This window comes from Oryza glaberrima, chromosome 11, assembly GCF_000147395.1.
Source record: "Oryza glaberrima chromosome 11, OglaRS2, whole genome shotgun sequence".
Taxonomy (NCBI): domain Eukaryota; kingdom Viridiplantae; phylum Streptophyta; class Magnoliopsida; order Poales; family Poaceae; genus Oryza; species Oryza glaberrima.
The window spans coordinates 19,574,991-19,593,402 of NC_068336.1; the positions used below are offsets into that span (position 1 = coordinate 19,574,991).

At 41.5% G+C, this 18,412-nt stretch overlaps 1 protein-coding gene across 3 annotated transcripts; it reads left to right on the plus strand.

Annotated features, from left to right (window-relative positions):
* Positions 1 to 267: 267 nt before the first annotated feature.
* LOC127754440 (achilleol B synthase-like) lies at positions 268 to 17,535 on the plus strand. Of its 3 annotated transcripts, XM_052279977.1 has the most exons (18): positions 271 to 510; positions 889 to 1,089; positions 1,181 to 1,270; positions 1,845 to 2,033; positions 2,726 to 2,810; positions 3,405 to 3,571; positions 4,867 to 5,055; positions 6,468 to 6,581; positions 9,746 to 9,868; positions 9,957 to 10,079; positions 10,559 to 10,657; positions 12,171 to 12,227; positions 12,521 to 12,567; positions 12,681 to 12,824; positions 12,925 to 13,102; positions 13,707 to 13,787; positions 13,869 to 13,952; positions 17,191 to 17,535. In XM_052279977.1, exons 1-18 carry the CDS (start codon positions 313 to 315, stop codon positions 17,308 to 17,310), a joined length of 2,289 nt encoding a protein of 762 aa, XP_052135937.1. In that variant the 5' UTR covers positions 271 to 312; the 3' UTR covers positions 17,311 to 17,535. The 3 variants fall into 3 exon arrangements, with proteins under 3 accessions (XP_052135938.1, XP_052135939.1, XP_052135937.1); XM_052279978.1 differs by lacking the exon at positions 13,707 to 13,787 and having other exon boundaries at positions 268 to 510; XM_052279979.1 differs by lacking the exon at positions 9,746 to 9,868 and having other exon boundaries at positions 269 to 510.
* Positions 17,536 to 18,412: the final 877 nt, after the last annotated feature.

Here is an 18,412-nt window from a genome sequence, read left to right on the forward strand (position 1 = left end):
CTCTTCCTACTACACCGTAAATTTTTTTTTAAAAAATAAAAAACAAAGTTAGAAAAAGTTATGTATAAAAAATTTAAGAAATAGTCTTATCTCTCCCGTCTGCTAAATATGTAACAACAAATCCAAAAGTGTTATTTGAAGAGTGGCACAGTTTGGTATTGTAATAAATACTGTAGTTAAGCCCCCCACAGTAGCTCTAATAAAAAGGCAGCCAGTATATATGCTGGATATAGCTGGTCGTCGTCTTTGCATTGTCTCCTTGTCCGGTACGTTGGTTGGCTCTAGCTTAGCTGGTGCTCGATCGCGAACATCATGTGGAGGCTGAAGGTGGCCCAGGGCGGCGGCGCTTTGTTGCGGTCGACGAACGGCTTCGCCGGGCGAGCGGTGTGGGAGTTCGACCCCGACCACGGCACGCCGGAGGACCGAGCCAACGTCGAGAGGGTGCGCCGCGACTTCACCAACCACCGCCTCCGCCGCCCGGAGTCCGCCGATCTCCTCATGCACATGCAGGTATGTGTTGTGTGCTCCCTCCGGGTTGATAATAATTGTCACTTTGGAGAAGGACACAGTCATATACAGAAAACAATTTTGACCAAATAATTCGCATTATAATATGTATAAAAGTGTTAACAAATATATGATTTTATTAAAGTACTTTTCACCGTACTTGAAAAATAAATATTTTAAAAATAATTCATAATCAAATATTCTAAAGTTTAATCTCACTCTGGTTTAAAACGATAAGTATTATCAGCCCGGAGGGAGTATATAGTTAATAGTGTTAATTTGAACTGAAATTTATGTAATTTGAAACAGGATCACTGTTAGCTAGCTTCATTTGATCGATTCGATGTTAGTTTGACCATCTGAGATATGATCTTGTTGCAGTTTGCAAGAGAAAACAATCACCAACGCCGTGGTGATCGTATTCCACCGGCCGTCAATAAGCTTGGCGAGAAGGAGCAGGTGACTGAAGAAACTGTGATGGCTTCCTTGAGGCGAGCTCTCGATGAGTTCTCCTCTCTGCAAGCAGATGATGGCCACTGGCCTGGCGACCTCAGTGGTGCTATATTCATCATGCCTGTCTTGGTATTAATTTGATTTTTTTGGCTAATTAATATTAATATTCATGTTCAATTATTTCGAGATTAATTTCTAGTGACCTAGTTTCTGTATGCAGATATTTTCTTTGTATGCCACTGGATCACTGGACACTGTCATATCATCAGAACACCGGAGGGAGATATGTCGCTACATCTATAACCATCAGGTTTTTATTTATTTATATATATAGGTCCATCATCTTTAAAAAAAAATGCTATATATATATAGGCGGACTCAGAAATATACCCATGCGCATGCCTTCATGGCTTTAATAGATTTTTATTAGAAAAGAAAGTTCTAGCTCCCTCCATCCAGATATTGCTATAGTTTGGAACGACAGTTATACTTAATTTACTTAATTCTACACATGCAGAAAGTGCTAATTGATCAACTCACGAATAATTTGCTCAAACAAAACAATATGCACATATAGTTTTGATGTATCCCTCTAGGCATAAATGTTTGACGCATAGGACAAGTTTCGATCAAAAACTTTTGAAACTTAATTTGACTACCAGTTTTATGTTAAAACGAGTTTATAAAATATAATAAATTTATGATATTGTGGTATAATTTTCTAGGTCAATCTACTCATATAATTTTTTTTAAACTAAGTATTTGAGAAATTATTGTAGTCAGTTCGACCAGATCTTATTAATATTAAATATTTATGATTGGAAGGAGTAATAATTAAATATTGTTGTACAGAAACATTGCATTTTTTATATTTACATGTGCAGAACAAGGACGGGGGATGGGGCATGCTAATCTTGGGATCAAGCACGATGTTTGCCACATGCTTAAACTATGTCACCCTGAGGCTTATCGGCGAGGAGCCAAGCAATGAGCAATTAGCTAGAGGACACGCCTGGATCATATCACATGGTGGCGCCACCCTTGTTCCGCAATGGGGAAAGATATGTCTGTCGGTCTGTATGTTAGATTAATTATCAATATATCTTGCCAACCAATTAAGGTTCTTATCATTTGCCTATATAAAATTAGCCGCCGTTAAAATTCAAATTTTAAAACTAGATTTTGAAATTGATTTTGAAGTTTTTTTATTAAAGTTTATTTTTAGATATACTTTTACATCACTAATGACATATATATATATATAAGTTTTACCTATAAATTATTAATTTTTTAGCTAATACGCTATACGGCTTATTATATATCAGTATTGGTACCTAATATTTAACAAAACTTTCAGGGCATGCTAAGGCACAATTCGATCCAGCATTTTGATTGGAGCTGTTCGTGGATTGGAAAACGGGACAGATTATTAACGCATGATTAATTATGTATTAACTATTATAAATTTAAAATTTAGATTTATTTGATTTAGAAGATTCTATATAGAAATTTTAACATAAAACATATCGTTTAACTCTTCGGAAAGCATATTAACGAAAAATGAGGAAGTTGACGAAAAGAAGTAAGCCAAAGTCAGTTGGGTGCCAGCATAGCTCTACAACTATTTACTACAGTTGCGTAGCACGGCGGTAGCCAGTTCAAACCGTTCAGAGCATTATATATATAGAAACCGTGGCATCTTCTGAGTATGTAGTAGTAAGAAGTTAAATTAATTTTGATCAACTTAAGTTTGGATTCATCGCAGATAATTGGAGTGTATGAGTGGTCAGGAAACAACCCCATCTTCCCCGAGTTATGGCTTGCTCCACAATTCCTTCCGTTTCATCCAGGCATGTATTGCACAGTTGTACTACATTTATTTTTAAATATATAACGTTAACAACTTTTAAATATAATATTTAATCTTTAAATATGATATTTAACCATTCATATTTTTGAAAACTATATGTATTATTTACTTTGTTGGAATTTATTTTATCATTAGAGGTACTCTAAGCATGACCTATTTTTTTTATATTTACACAATTTTTAAGAAGTGAATAATTAAATATTATATTAAAGGTGAGCAACGTCATATTTTAAAAAATTGAAGGAAGCACTATACCAAACACAGCAGCATATACAACAATTTAATGTCAACATGGGACTGAAACTTTAATATAATATTTCGTTATTTTTGTTATGAATGTAAAGACTTGTTCACTTTGCTACCATTTTCAACCTTACCAAGTTTTGGCATTACTAAATTTTAGTAAGGTTGCTAAAATTTTAGCAAGGTTGTCAAATTTTGGTAAGATTTCATATGTACTTACTAAAATTTAGCAACAAATTAAATGTAGCCATTTTTTTTAACTTTGCAAAAGAAAATTAGATAAGGTTAAAAATGATAGCAAAATGAACGAGCCATAATTATTTATCTGCAGGCAAATTCTGGGGCCCGACCCGCGTGGTGTACGTGCCGATGGCCTATCTGTACGGCAAGAAGTTCGTGGGGCCCATCACGCCAACCATACTGGCGCTGCGAGAGGAGATATACACGGACCCCTACCACACCATTGACTGGGCCCAAGCCTGCAACGCATGCTCCAAGGTAACAAATAAATATTGGCCTTTTTTTTTTTTTTGGAAGTTGAGGGAGTAAATCGGACTCGGGCTATAGTTGAAGAATGTAATCAGACACTCGAACGAGGAAAATGAAATGATCCCTTCAAAAGAATTGAACCTGACTTTAGAAAATTTTTGGGTGTCACATCGAACGTTTAACCAGATATCGGAAGAATGAAAAAACTAATTTTATATCTCGTCTGGAAACCGCGAGACGAATTTATTAAGACTAATTAATCCGTCATTAGTATACGTGGGTTACTGTAACACTTATGGCTAATCATGGTCTAATTAGGCTCAATAGATTCGTTTCACGATTTCCATGCAAACTGTGTAATTAGTTTTTCATTTTATCTAAATTTAATGCTCCATATGTCCAAAGATTCGATGTGACGTTTTTGGGAAAAAAAATTTGAAAACTGAACAAGGCCTTAACAACTCATCCAAATTTGATCCTCCATATGCCTATATGGATGGCCATCCAAAAAAGATTCCTCCTTTATATTCCTCCTCACTCCAACAGATCATCTATATTACATTCTCTATATCATATCATCCTATATTTTATCAGTATCTTTCAACTACCATCCATTTATATTATTTTTTCTTTTTTTCACCTTTCTCTTACTTCTCTTTCTCTTTCTTCTCCAGTCCTCTCGAGCTCTCCTCTTTCTCTCTTCTCCAGTCCTCTCTTCTCCAGCGGCGGAGCAACGCGAGCGGAGGGGCGAGGGGCGCCGCCAGCGGTCGGGGGTGGAGGGCGGTGGGGGCGGAGGGCGGCGCGGGCTGCGGGGCGATGCGAGCCGCCGCGCGGAGGAGAGGCGAGCGGCGCAAGCGGCTGGCCGACGGTGGGAGCGGAGGGGCGGCGCGAGCAGCGGAGCGACAGGAGCGGCTGGATCTGGCCGGAGCGCGGTTCGCCGGCGACGACGGCATGGCGTGCAGCGCTGCGCATCCTCTCTACCTTCGCTCCTCCATGCCTTGATCCGGATTGGGGCGGGAGAACCAGATGGATGCGGCGGTTACGGGATGGCGTTAGGAGAGAGAAACTCCAAATCTGCCGATTCTTTCTCCGGAATAGCGCATGCGCCATCTTTGGAGGCCCGGATGGCGCATCTACTGGAGCCTGATTTTCTCCTCCCATGTGCTATATTTGAGATGGAAGATTGGATAGAGCATCTGCTGGGGATGCTCTTAGTCTGTAACTAGGCCTTGCTTTATTGGGTTTCTTCTCTCTCTGTGTGTCTGCCTGTTGAAGTGTGTATACTACACTATTGGTGATGGCAGGAGGATTTGGTCTGCCCGCGCACGCTGCTGCAGAATGTGGTGTGGACTTCGCTCTACAAGTGGGTGGAGCCGGTGCTAGGCAGCAGGCCGATGAACAAGCTGAGGGAGAGAGCTTTGGATAGACTCATGGAGCATATCCATTACGAAGATGAAAACTCACAGTACCTCTGCCTATGTCCTGTCAACAAGGTAAATATGAAATATAGGCGACCGACCTTGCTTTCAGGGCAAAAAAAAACAAAAAAACAACATTAGAAAATTCTGACTAATGATTGAACCAACAAAATTATGTGTTTTTAAGTATTATGCATGTAATATCACTATATTCTTCGTATTTGAAAAATACTTTCATATATATGATGTTAATTTTGTAGTTTTTTATAATATATTATGAAAGAAATCAATGATATTTAAAGTAGAGTAAAATACACCAGCGGTCCTTAAACTTATCGTGAAGTTTCACTTAGGTCCACGAACTTATAAAACGCACATCGAGGTCCCTAAACTTGGTTTATTGTATCATCTCGGTCCAAAGTCTCGTTTGACCGTGGTCTTGCCTACGTGGCACGCCACGTGGATGATGACATGAAATTTTTTATTTTTTTCTCCCTCCTTCCTTCTTTTTCTCTCTCTTCCTCTTTTTTCTCCCTTCTTCTTTTTTTTTCTCTCCGGCGGCCGCTGTACCGTGAGCTCCACAGCCACGCCTCCATCTCCTTCTCCATCAGCCTCCGCTCCACTCGCCGAGCCGCCGTGCCGGAGGCGAGCGCACAACAGGAGGGAGGACAGCGGCGCTGACGGGAGGGAGGGGGACGGCGGCGACTTGGGGAGGACAGTGGCGCTGACGGGAGGGAGGGGGACGACGGCGCATAGATGTCCTCCTCGATCTCCTCCGGGGTGAGCGCCACCAAGAACGGCGCGCGCTTCCGGCGTCGGTACGAGGACGGCACGGGCACCGCCGCCGCCCACGATATGGAGGCGGTTGGGCGCCGCCGCGTCCGCTGTCGCAGGTTCCACGGCCTCGCTGTACCGTTCGCTTGCGGCTCTGGCAGGGCAAGAAGTGGAGGCAGAGGCAGCGCATTGAGCTCGGGCTCGGAGTCCATCTCCACAGGTAGGTTCTCGGGCTTCGTCGTCGTCGTTGGCGGCGGCGGCGGGGGTGTGGGGCTAGGCTGGGGCACGTGGAGACGGTCGGCGGGTCCAAAAAACAAGGGAGAAAAAAAGGGAGAAAAAATTCCATGTCATCGTCCATGTGGCGTGCCACGTAGACAAGCTCACGGTCAAACGCGGTTTTGGACCGGGATGATACCATAAACCAAGTTTAGGGACCTCGACGTGCACTTTGGAAGTTCGTGGACTTAAGTGAAACCTCCCGACAAATTTAAGGACCGCTGGTGTATTTTACTCTTTGAAGTATAATGCTAGAGAGCATGTAAAAAAGCTAATACATCTTATATATTAGAATGGAGGGAGTATATATGTATGTGGCTGGAATATTTCCCCTTTATGATCTATGCATTATGTGGCAAATGTCATTATTATTGATTGTTAGTTTTGATTCCCAGCCAAGGGTATGTCATACTTCTTCTGTCCTTAACAATACACAGGCTCTTAACATGGTCTGCTGCTGGGTGGAAGATCCAAATTCAGATTCATTCAAGCGGCATCTTGCAAGGATACCTGATTTCCTGTGGCTTTCAGAAGATGGCATGAAGGCACAGGTTATTATTAACTTTTGCATCTTTTATGCATAATTAAGGGACTAATTCCGTGTGGAAGTGGGGCTAACATGATCAATCTGTTTCCTGCTGGTACTACTCTAAGTTGGAAAAATATGTTTCACCTAGAAAAATTAAATTGTCCTATAATCCTATTACTGCCTCTAGTAAATAATAATTGACATTGGGAGTACTAATCCTAATACTGCCAATGTCAAATATTTTAGCGGCTAAAGTACAATCTAGTGTTGTTATCTATCTATCTATCTATCTATCTATCTATCTATCTATTATATACTAAAAGAAAACGTACGAATTACCCCCCCGAACTATCACGGTTGTCTGAATTACCCTCCTAACCACAAAACCGGACATTCTTCACCCCCAACTATACAAACCGGACGAATTACCCCCCTCGATCCAATCCGTGGTGGTTTTGGTCTACGTGGCGTACGCGTGGCATTCCAGTCAGCATTTTTATTTTTAAAACATAGTGGGGCCGACTTGTCATATACACACTCTCTCCCCCCTCTTCCCCTCTCTCTCTCACTCTCTCTCTCCCTCTCGGCGAGCACGGCAGCCCGCGGCGGCTCCAGCGTCGTCGTCGTCGTGGTCCTGCGCGGTGGAGCCATCCGAGGTCGCCAGCAGCTCCTCGTCAGCGAAGGGACGAGCCGTCGTCGCCGTGCCGCACCGTCTCCGTCGCCGCCGGGGTCGGCATGGTAGGACACACAGAGCTTCGTGATGCGCGCGCCGTCGAGCACCATTTCGCGGCCGGCGGTGACCACATTCGGACGTTCCCACCTCCGCGTCAAGCACCATTGCGTGCGCCGTCGAGCACCATTTCGCGGCCACTCCCACCTCCGCGTCCCGCGCCCCCGCGCGACGGCGTCTGCCGTCCACTGCCCGCCCCGCGCGCTGCCTTACACCGCCGGCCTCCGCGCCTCGCCCGCCACCTCCGCGCCCGCCGCCCGCCGCCGCCTCCGCGCCCGCCACCCGCCTCCGCCTCCACCCCCGCCCGCCGCCAACCGCCCGCCGCCCACCGCCGGCCTCGCCTCCGCGCCTACCAGCCGCGGCCTCGGCGTCCGCCTCCGGCCTCGGCTCCGCACCCGCCGCCCCCAGCCGCCTCCGCCCGTCGCCCGCCGACCCCAGCCGCCTCCGCCCGTCGCCCGCCGCCCACCGCTGGCCTCGCCTCCGCGCCCGCCAGCCATGGCCTCGGCGCCCGCTTACGGCCTCGCCTCCGCTCCCGCCGCCCCCAGCCGCCTCCGCCCCCGCCCGCCGCCCGCCGCCCTCAGCCGCTGCTCTCGCCTGCCTTTGACCGTGAGAGAGAGAGGAAGAGTGAGGAGAGTGAGAGACAGAAGAGAGAGAGAGGAAGAGTGAGAGAGAGTGAGCGTATGACAGGTGGGTCCCACATTTTATATATATATAGAATGCTGACTGGACTGCCACGCGTACGTCATGTAGAGCAAAACCACCTCGGATGTGGTCGAGGGGGGTAATTCGTCCGGTTTATATAGTTGGGGGTGAAGAATATCCGGTTTTGTGGTTCAGGGGGTAATTCGGACGACCGCGATTGATAGGGGGGTAATTCGTACATTTTCCTATACTAAAAGTCCATTAAACTTTCTTAAAACGATATAACGCTGCCATGTGGCAATCCTCAAAACACTCTCAAACAGACATGTGGCGTTAATAAAATCCGTCCCTTAATTTTCATTTAACTCAGTGGATCCAATATTCCAAGCCGTTGATTTGGTTGAGATTAAAACCCGGCTCCGGTCTGATCCGCGACCTTATATACGCTGGAGCTGTAGGGGATGGTGCGGTGCACTGACAGGCACGTCGACCAGAGCAGCTGGCCGGCAAGGTTGACGACGAGCGGCGCACCGCCGCCGCTGACCGAGATGGTGTACAGCGAGGTGGCTAGGGATGCAAGTGGATAGTCTCGCTACCCGCATAAAACCCGCTTGCTAGTTCAATTCTCACATGGTAGTAAAAAACTTAAAGAAAAAATAAACCAGAAGTGAGATAAGCGGGCTAAAAAAACCGCTTATCCGCCCCGCTTACATCCCTAGAGGTGGCGGCGTCCTTGCCGAGGCGCGTCATGATGGGCTTGGACGGCGGCGGGCGGCAATCGATGGCCGCCATTGCGCTCGGAGGTGACAGTGAGCACACGTGCGCTACTGCAGCGTAACGACGTCATTCTTGCTGCTGGACTTGGAGACAAAACGGTGGTGGCTTGAATGGCTTTGATCACCGTCGGCGACAGGGATGGAAGAGGAAGTGTGTGTGTTTTTTTTTTCATTTTTGGTCAATTACCTAATTGGAGAAAATACCATAAAAAAAGTTTTTACTTTTCACTTTAATTGGAACAAACATTGCCTATTCTAGCCATAACCATTTTTTAAGTGTTTGCATACTAATATCCTTCAATCTATCCTATACCATATACCGTCGCATTATGAATTTCTCCACGTATTATTACATATATAAGCCATATTAAGACAATAAGTAGTTGGTTAATTTAAAAGTTATATTTATTACTATTGAATTTATATTTTAGGACTTTAAATAAAAACTAAATTAAGTATATAAAAAAGAAGGTATGTTGATCTCTTTTCTTTATTCACTCACACACATATATATATATATATGTAAGTATGTAAAAATTACGTGAGTATATGAACCAATTAGAAGGAGGGGCAGCTCTATGGTATAAATAAAACACATTTATTGACAATAATATTTTTTTAGGATTTGTTACAAAATAGAGCATCTAAACATTCAACTTAAAAGGAAAAGCACCTTATTTTAAATTTGCACTTAATTTGTTAGACATTTGTTTTAAACAAACTAAGTCAACCTCCTTTCAAGATAATGAAAAATATTATAATTAATTTCTTATAGGTATGAAGTAAATACTGGATAGTTTAAAGCTAACAAACAACTTGACAATTTATACCAGCAATGTTGATGAAGAAAATTTATGGAGAAATAATTATTTTGAAGCGCTGTAGGTGTTATCCGGTTGATATTCTGCCATTATATATATGTTTCCTACACAGACACAGTATTTGATACATGTCCGCACAGATGCGTGGGCTAGCTTCCTAGTTTTATCTCATGAGGAAACAGAAAAAAACTGTGACAGATTTTTATCTGAATGATAGATATATGATGGTTGCCAGAGCTGGGAAACAGCATTTATAATTCAAGCGTTTTGTGCTACTGATCTTGTAAATGAGTATGGTTCAACTGTTAGCAGAGCCCACGAGTTCATGAAAAATTCTCAGGTTCAGAGTCTATACTTTAATAATTTAAATTTATAAATTAACTAGTGCATAAGGTGATCCAACATAAATTGCATGTTCTTTCTTGAAGATTATGAGGAATCATCCTGGTGACCAAAGTTACTGGCATCGCCATAGATCAAAGGGTTCATGGACTCTTTCGTCAGCAGACAATGGATGGGCTGTGTCTGACACTACAGCAGAAGCGCTGAAGGTCATTATGTTCTTTCTTCTTCTTCTTTTTTTTTTTTTACTAATGCACCATTGAAACAAGGGAGGCAAATAATTAATTAATCCTTGAAACGGTCAAATAAGTACTACTCCCTCCATCCCAGAATATAAAAAGTTTTAGAGTTGGACACAGTTATTAAGAAAGTAGGTAGAAGTGAATGGTGGAGGGTTGTAATTGGATGAATAGTGGAGATAGGTGGGAAAAGTGAATGGTGGAGGGTTGTGATTGGTTGGGAAAAGAATGTTGGTGGAGAAGTTGTTATATTTTAGGACAAATCCTAATGGTTAAAAGTTGTTATATTTTGGGACGGAGGTTGTACTATCGTATTAACCTAGTCTTAATCAGTGATAGCACACCCAAGAAGCTCATGCTTATACAAAAATTTGATCACGATCTGTTGCCAGTTCTGCATAAATTTTTATTTTGTCTACTCTTGAAATCTTACATAATCTCATTTCCAGGCTGTACTGTTACTGGAAAAGATCTCTAGCAACGTGGTCGGGGATCCAATTGAAATAGAAAGGCTGCATGATGCTGTTGATTGCCTCCTATCTTTCGTGGTATGGAATTATTTAAGCACAGCTATTAAACATGATCTTGTAGTTTCCTTGCAGACTAGCCCCAATTCATTATTATGTGAAAAATTATGGTTTTGTTTACTGTTATTAGGTGTACTAAGCGAAGATAGGTTAAAAGAATCTTACACGCCAAACAATGGGGTGTGATATGCTAATAGCCTTTTCTGGAACTCAGTATGAGTGCAGCTGTGAAACCCAAATCCAAGCTCCAATTGACCTTACCAGCCTGGGAGTTCTAAACCTAGACAAATTCACAAGGGCATTAAGGCTGCGATGATTGTGGCATGAATGGAAAGACCCGACAAAACCGTGGGTGGGATTGGAGATGCCTTGCGATGAAATTGACAGGGATCTCTTCGCCGCATCAACAAAAATAACTATCGGTGATGAGAACATGGCACGCTTCTAGGACTCTGCATGGATCGATGGGCGCAGACCAAAAGACCTCATGCCGCTGGTCTACGCGATCTCCAAAAACAAAGGAAAGTCCCTACGCCAAGAAAAGGAGGATGATGCCTGGGTACAAGATCTGACCCTTGAAGCAAACTCACCTATCATAGTCAACCTCGTTGACTAGCTAGTTACCCTGTGGGAAGCGGTTCGGAATGTGCACTTAGACAATGAAGAACCGGACCAGATTGCTTGGAAATTCACAAGTAACAGGCGTTACACGGCCTCCTCGGCCTACCATGCGTGCAGTGCTGTGGGGCGCCTAGCCCAAGTCTCAATTCCTTGATTTGGAAAGTTTGGGCACCAGGGAAATGCAAATTCCATACTTGGCTCATCATCCAGAATAGAGTCTGGACATCCAACCGGCTTGCGATCAGGGGTTGGCAAAACAACGGCCAATGCCCTCTCTGCCGTTGTGAAGTTGAGACGGCCTTGCATCTTATCGCCACGTGTAGATACACCAAGAGGATTTGGCATTTCGTTGCTAGATGGGTGGGCTATCAGCAAATGGAGCCGGCCCAATGGGAGGAAGCCCAGTCAGTCCAACAGCGGTAGGAGAACCTAGCAAATATGCCCAATGTCCCAAAAAAGGGACTTCAATCCTTCATCCTGCTAATTGTCTGGAAAATTTGGAAAGAGAGAAATCGGCGGATTTTTGACCACAAATAGGTGGCAACGAGCTTCCTCCTAACGAAAATCAAAGAAGAGGCTAGCCTTTGGGCTCTAGCAGGGGCTAAACGATTGCGCGAGTTCGTCCCGCATTTTGCATAGCTTACGGTGACCTCTCTCTTTTTTCGCTTTACCCTTAGAGGTTGTATTTTCTTCTGCTCTATTCAATGAAAAGGCATTCTCGTGCTGTTTTCCGTTTAAAAAAAATCCAAGCTCATAACCTACGCAACTTGTTGCCAACTTTATGTAACCAAAATGTAAAAAATCCTAAAAATGGTGATTGTAACTCTGCCATGCATATAGTTCCCTTCTCTCTCGCTGCCATGGTTTTAAGATGTGAAAATCATCTGGTTAATGTGTTCATTTCTCCTTGCAGAACAAAGATGGTACCCTTTCTACATATGAATGTAAAAGAACTTATTCTTGGATAGAGGTGAGTTTCTGCACACTAATGCCCTGATTGATATGCTTTATAAATAACACCAGCAACAACTTTATAAATAACATCACGAAAACTCCATGCCTGTGCCTACATCATGACACGATCAATCTAATTTATGATGTTAAAATAACACCAGCATGATTCATGCACTTCAAATTTGGGAAACTTATTCAGCACATCTTGTATGTTTCAGTACACTTATATTGAAGAACTAGTCAATCACCAGTATGTTTCTTATGGCCATGCGATTTGTAGTCCTGACATGTTTTTTTTATATAACCTAGGTTCTCAGTCCTTGTGAGAGTTTTCCAAACATAGTGGTTGATTATCCGTAAGTGCTGAGCGCATCATTGTGCTTAGAAAATCCTAATAATTAACACCCTTTTCCCTTTGTAGAAATAACTCCTGGCGTAACTGATCACTTTATACCATATGAATTGGCAGATTTCCAGAATGCACCTCCTCTGTGCTTCAAGCTCTGGTGCTGTTCAAACAACTACACCCTAGTTACCGTATTAAAGAGATAGAAAAATGTGTCAGAAACGCAGCGATGTTTATTGAGAGCACACAAGGCGAAGATGGTTCATGGTTTGTAACAAGAGCACCACATATACTGACTTTCTGTCTTTGGATAATTTTTCTCTTCTATTTTAACAATTTGTAACACAATAACTTGGTTATTTGGCAGGCTAGGCACTTGGGGTGTGTGTTTCACCTATGGGGCCTTTCTTTCAGTAAAAGGGTTAATTGCTGCTGGAAGAACATATGAGAATAGTTCTTCCATCAGGAAAGCATGCGACTTTATATTATCAAAGCAGCTCGATACTGGTGGGTGGGGAGAAAGTTATGTCTCTAATATTACTAAGGTAGGTTTTTTTTTTTTTTAATCTCTAGCTCGCTATATCATTCCTTTTGAATTTTTGTGGTTGAATAAACATATATTGCTCGTTTTGTTGGAAGTTTTATGATAATTGGCATATAGGATACATAGCGGTGGGTTGATTACCATAGTTTTTTAAAGGAGTACTCCTGGCCTTTACGGAAGGTATTGTGGAGCGAACACTCACAACCCTAGTGGCTCATTAACGTATAATTAATTAAATATTAACTATTTTTTAAAAAAACTAGATTAATATGATTTTTTAAAATAACTTTCGTATATAAAACTATTGCAAAAAGATACACCGTTTAGCAGTTTGAAAAATGTGCGCGTGAAAAAAGAGAGAGGTGAGTTGGGAAATGAGGAGGAAGAACATAGCCTAAGCACCCTGCTGAGTTTGGGGCTTGAACATAGGCAAGCTCATCCATTTGATCTGTTGTGCATGTTGGAGTTATTCCTTTTCATTTGCAACAAGAGTTGCTTCCATTTGGAAGAAATCTTATGAGGGAAGAAGTTGGACTGGTGCAAATTTTTATAAATCCATTTGGAAGATTTCGTCACTGATTTTTATTTTTTATGATACCAAACAGGTTTACGTAAACATTAAAGATGATCAAGCTCATGCAGTGAATACTGCCTGGGCAATGTTAGCTTTAATTTGTGCAGGACAGGTGTGTTTTGTTTATTTTCAATTCAATTCTGATAGGAATGACCTTTTTATCGAATGATCTCTATAACCATTTGGATGTCAGATGGAGCGGGATCCAGCACCACTGCATCGTGCTGCAAAAGAATTAATCAATATGCAGTTGGAAACAGGAGAGTTCCCCCAACAAGTAAGTTCGCATTTAAGTTTTGCTGGGATTCTGGGGTTATGTTTTGTATCGTTCGTGGAGAACTGAGTTCATTTTAGTCTGAGCAATAATTTTATGGAATGAAGGACAGAATAAAAATTTAAAGATATATATACGATGTATCATATGGCATGAATGGGGTTTAATTCACCCAGCTTCTCTGACGCGATTGCTAATTAGCACGTACGCGCTATTAGCGTAAGCGGCGCACATTCCTGGCCCATGTAAGACCCACGCCATCGCGTAGCCATCTCTTCCCTTTTTTTTTCCTTTTTCTATTTTTTTCCGTCGTGGGAGGCCGTAAACATTTTGTGCCGATTTCTTCTCTTTTTTATTTTAGAAATTGAATCTTTCATCTTTAATTTTTTTTTGAAAATTTTGAATTTGAGTTGAAAATTTTTAAGATTTGAGTTGAAAGTTTTTAAGTTTTGAGATGAAAGTTTTCAAATTTGAGTTAAACATTTTTTAGTCTGAGATGAAAGTTTTAAATTTGACTTGAAAGTTTTCAAATCTTGACTTAAATAGTTGAAAGTTTTTAAGATTTGAGATGAAAGTTTTCAAATTTTAAGTTGAATATTTTTGAATTTGAGATGAAAGTTTTTAAATCTGAGTTGAAAGTTTTCAAAATCTTTAGTTGAAAGTTTTTAAATTCGAGTTGAAAGTTTTCAAATCTTGACTTGAATTTTTTCAAATCTGACTTGAAAATTTTCAAATCATGATTTTGAAAGTTTCAAAATCTGAGTTGATAATTTTAAAATTTAAGTTGAAAATATTCAAATCTTGACTTGAAAATTTTTTAATCTGAGTTCAAATCTAGACTTGAAAGTTTTTAAATCCGGAATAAATATGAGTTGGAAGTTTGTTTTAGTCAACTAAACAAAGGGAAGAAACAGATGCATGGCAAATTTTTATCCAAAAAGAAAAACCAGAAAAAAAAACTACGCTAAGCGCCATTAGCAAAGCGCTAAGCGCTATTAGGGCCTCCAAAGTGCGTGCCGCCTCCTTTGCCGGCGCGTACGCACGGAACATGATCCCCCTTCTCTGATATTAACTATGGTCAATACATGGGATGGCTACATCGATCAAACTTTACATTATACTTGTGTTTAGAGATAAATTTTGTTTGTTAGGAGGTTGGCCAGCTCTGTACAATCGAGCTATTTAAAGTTAGGGATTCAATTTGGTTTTGGGAATCTGATAGATATTTCCCATCTTCTTTGTTCTCTCATCCCCTTTCTCTGATTAGGGCTCCCTGGAGCAGGACCTTTTTTTAACACACGGAAGATATACACAACATTTCATTAATAAGAAAGAAGAATTTACACACAGGGAGGGGAGTCCGGAAACTCCCGACCCTAAACACTAACACACATTAAAAAACTAAAAGACACTAAACAAGTCCACTTAAAGCCGCAAGGGCTATCGACCTAGCCAACACCTCTTAGAGCTTAAAAGCTCCTGCTAAGCACTAAAGAGCGCCTTCATATGCTACTTATTGAAGCATCATTTGACATATTTGGAATTGAACCATTGAAAACACAACCATTCTTGTGTTTTCAAATTTCCCATGCCACCAAAATTATAAGCGAGTTTAGCCCTTTCTTTCTTTCTTTCTTTCTTTCTTTTTTTCTTTCTTTGTGGGTGTCTTTCACTGGCATAGACCACCAGCTTGAGAAATGGCGTGTGTCATGGGTTGGCGTGAGGACCACCAGCTTGAGAAATGGCGTGTGTCATGGGTTGGCGTGAGCCGTGAGGCCAATGAAGCCTAATCTGTGAAGGACCAATGACCACACCCGCTGGCTAAAAATGCAAGTGACAAAATAAGTTGCACAATCTCCTCAGCTTGATCACAAAAAGGGCAGGCAGCCGGGTGTGGCAATCCTCGCTTGGACAGGCGATTGCCCGTCCAACGGCGATTGTTTACCGTGAACCACAGACAAAGTTTGCACTTCAGGGGTGACAACTTTTCCAAATCCTCCTCCATGGAGCAAATTAATCTGATAGTCCCTGACAAAGAGAATCTCATATGCTGATTTGCTAGAGTATAAACGAAATCCTGATGACCTCCAACGGTGCTGATCCAGTGGATCATGTTGTTGCAAGTTTACCCCAAGCACACTAAATCCCAGATCGGAAGATAGTCCCTAATCACCTGCATAATGAACTCCTTTTATATATGTGATCCATGTTTGACTATCCAATGCTTGAGCCACTGTATGTCGTTTTACAACCTTCTTAGCAATCAACTTGAACAAGCTAGGGGCGAACTCTGAAGTGGCCCTACCCTGCAACCATTTATCTGACCAAATTAGTGGCTAATATCAGATATAACAGGGACTAAAGTTTAGTCCCTGGATCCAAACACCTCCTAAGAGCCCAACACGTATATTCCAAACTAAGAATCCCCAAGCCACCATACATAGCCTCTGTTCGTAAGTGCTCATTCCCAACTCTCTTTGCCTTGTTTTTTGCGCGCACGCTTCCTAAACTGCTAAACGGTGTGTTTTTTGTAAAAAAAGTTTTTCTACAAAAGTTACTTAAAAAAAGTCATATGGATCCTTTTTGAACAAAAATAGCTAATACTTAATTAATCACGTGCTAATAGACCGCTCCGTTTTCCGTGCATACTGTTCCGATTGGGAACCTCCATTAGCGAGCAGAGCCACATTAGGGTGGCAAACATTCACATTAGACAAATATAGGGCTTCTATGAGATTATTTTGTTTGGCTGTAGTAAGGAAATGAACAACCATATGGTACCTTCTGTGCAAGGATTTTAGGACATACAATCCCATGTTCAAGTGGTTGCTCTGGAGACTTGAAAAAGAACGTACCTAATTAAATCACCAAACTCCTAGGGTGCTCTGAACTAAGATGTTTCAGCGTTACATGTGTTTGGAACTTTAGATAATGTTGGTATATGACCATTAAAGGTTTATCTCTTGTGTTGCTTGTTCTGCTGATGTTAGAGCAAGTTTCATAGTGTAGCCAACTACCAGCTCCAATTCATCTATAGCCAATTTAGTAGCTCATTAATTCAATAGTTATATACTACACTATTAATACATGGTCCTATCTGTCATACACACACTGCGTCTTGGAGTCCGTGCTACAGCTGGCTACAAATCTGTAGCCCGCTGTCCATCTCTCTCCTTATTTATCTTTTTAAAATATGTTTGCAACTAGTTTATAGCTTGCTATTGTACCTGCTCTTAATTAGGAACATGTTGGAGCCTTCAATGCATGCCTCTTCTTTAATTACCCCAACTACCGCAACTTATTCCCTATCTGGGCTCTTGGAGAGTACTGTCGTCATCTTCACTCCACGAGGCGTGCATGAGCATGGCATATGGTGATAAATGAAGGGGTCGATGGGCGATGGCATGGCTGGAATATCTTATATAGTGTGTGTATGCAATCCAACCTGATGTTGTATTGTCAAGACTGGCAATCATAATTCCTTAGGGAAAGTATATGAAGAGAGTGTAACTTAAACATGTTATTGTTATTGTATTTGTGTCCATGAAGATGAACTCTCTTAAATAAATTTATCGGGGAAAAAAAAGGAGATATGCCTTCAGAAGGTGGGCACAGATGGTTGCAGCCTTTGTTATTGTGAGTTTTGGGCTCTTTTAGAATTGCACTTGTAAGGTCCAATGAGAACACGCAAAACAAAGCGGTGGATTTGGATATGATTAGTTAAGTATTAGCTAAAAATTGAAAAATAAGTTAATATTTTTTTAAAGCAATTTTCTTATAGAATTTTTTTTAAAAAAACATACCGTTTGGTAGTTTGAAAAGCGTACGTGTGAAAAACAAGAGGTAGAAGTTGGGAAAGTGGAGGAAAGAACTAAACCTTGGAGACTGTTCAGGATATTTGCATATTGTTGTACTAAGAAGAAATGTCTAATGAATGTTTCTTTTGATGGTATATGGGCTTTGCTGGCATATCTATTTCTGGCCATTGCTGCACTACAGTGTGCGTGTCCTTGATACGACTTGCTTTTGGCAAAACAATGAACCTACTTCATCTGTTTCAAAATATAAATATTTTGTTTTTAGAGATTTTCAGATGAACTGAAAAATAGGTGGAATTGACTGGTAAAAAACCATGGTCGGTTAAAAAAGAAAGTAGATAAAAAATTAAATAAATAACGATGTGATTGGTTGAGATAAAGAAATAGCCAAACAGGTAAAGAAAATAGTTATATTTTGAATAAATTTGAACTCCAAAAATAGCTAAATTTTAGAACGAAAAAAATATCAAGGCTGCTTGGAAGCTGTATAGAGCTTTCAGCATGGCAACCCACGGATCAGTCACTGTTCATGCGAGTAGCACAGCGGATCAACGCAATTAATAGATCGATTTTACTGTAGCATCTGGTTTGACTCGTTGTTGCACGAGCATGACATAGTTCGGAGTAGGACACAACGATAATGTT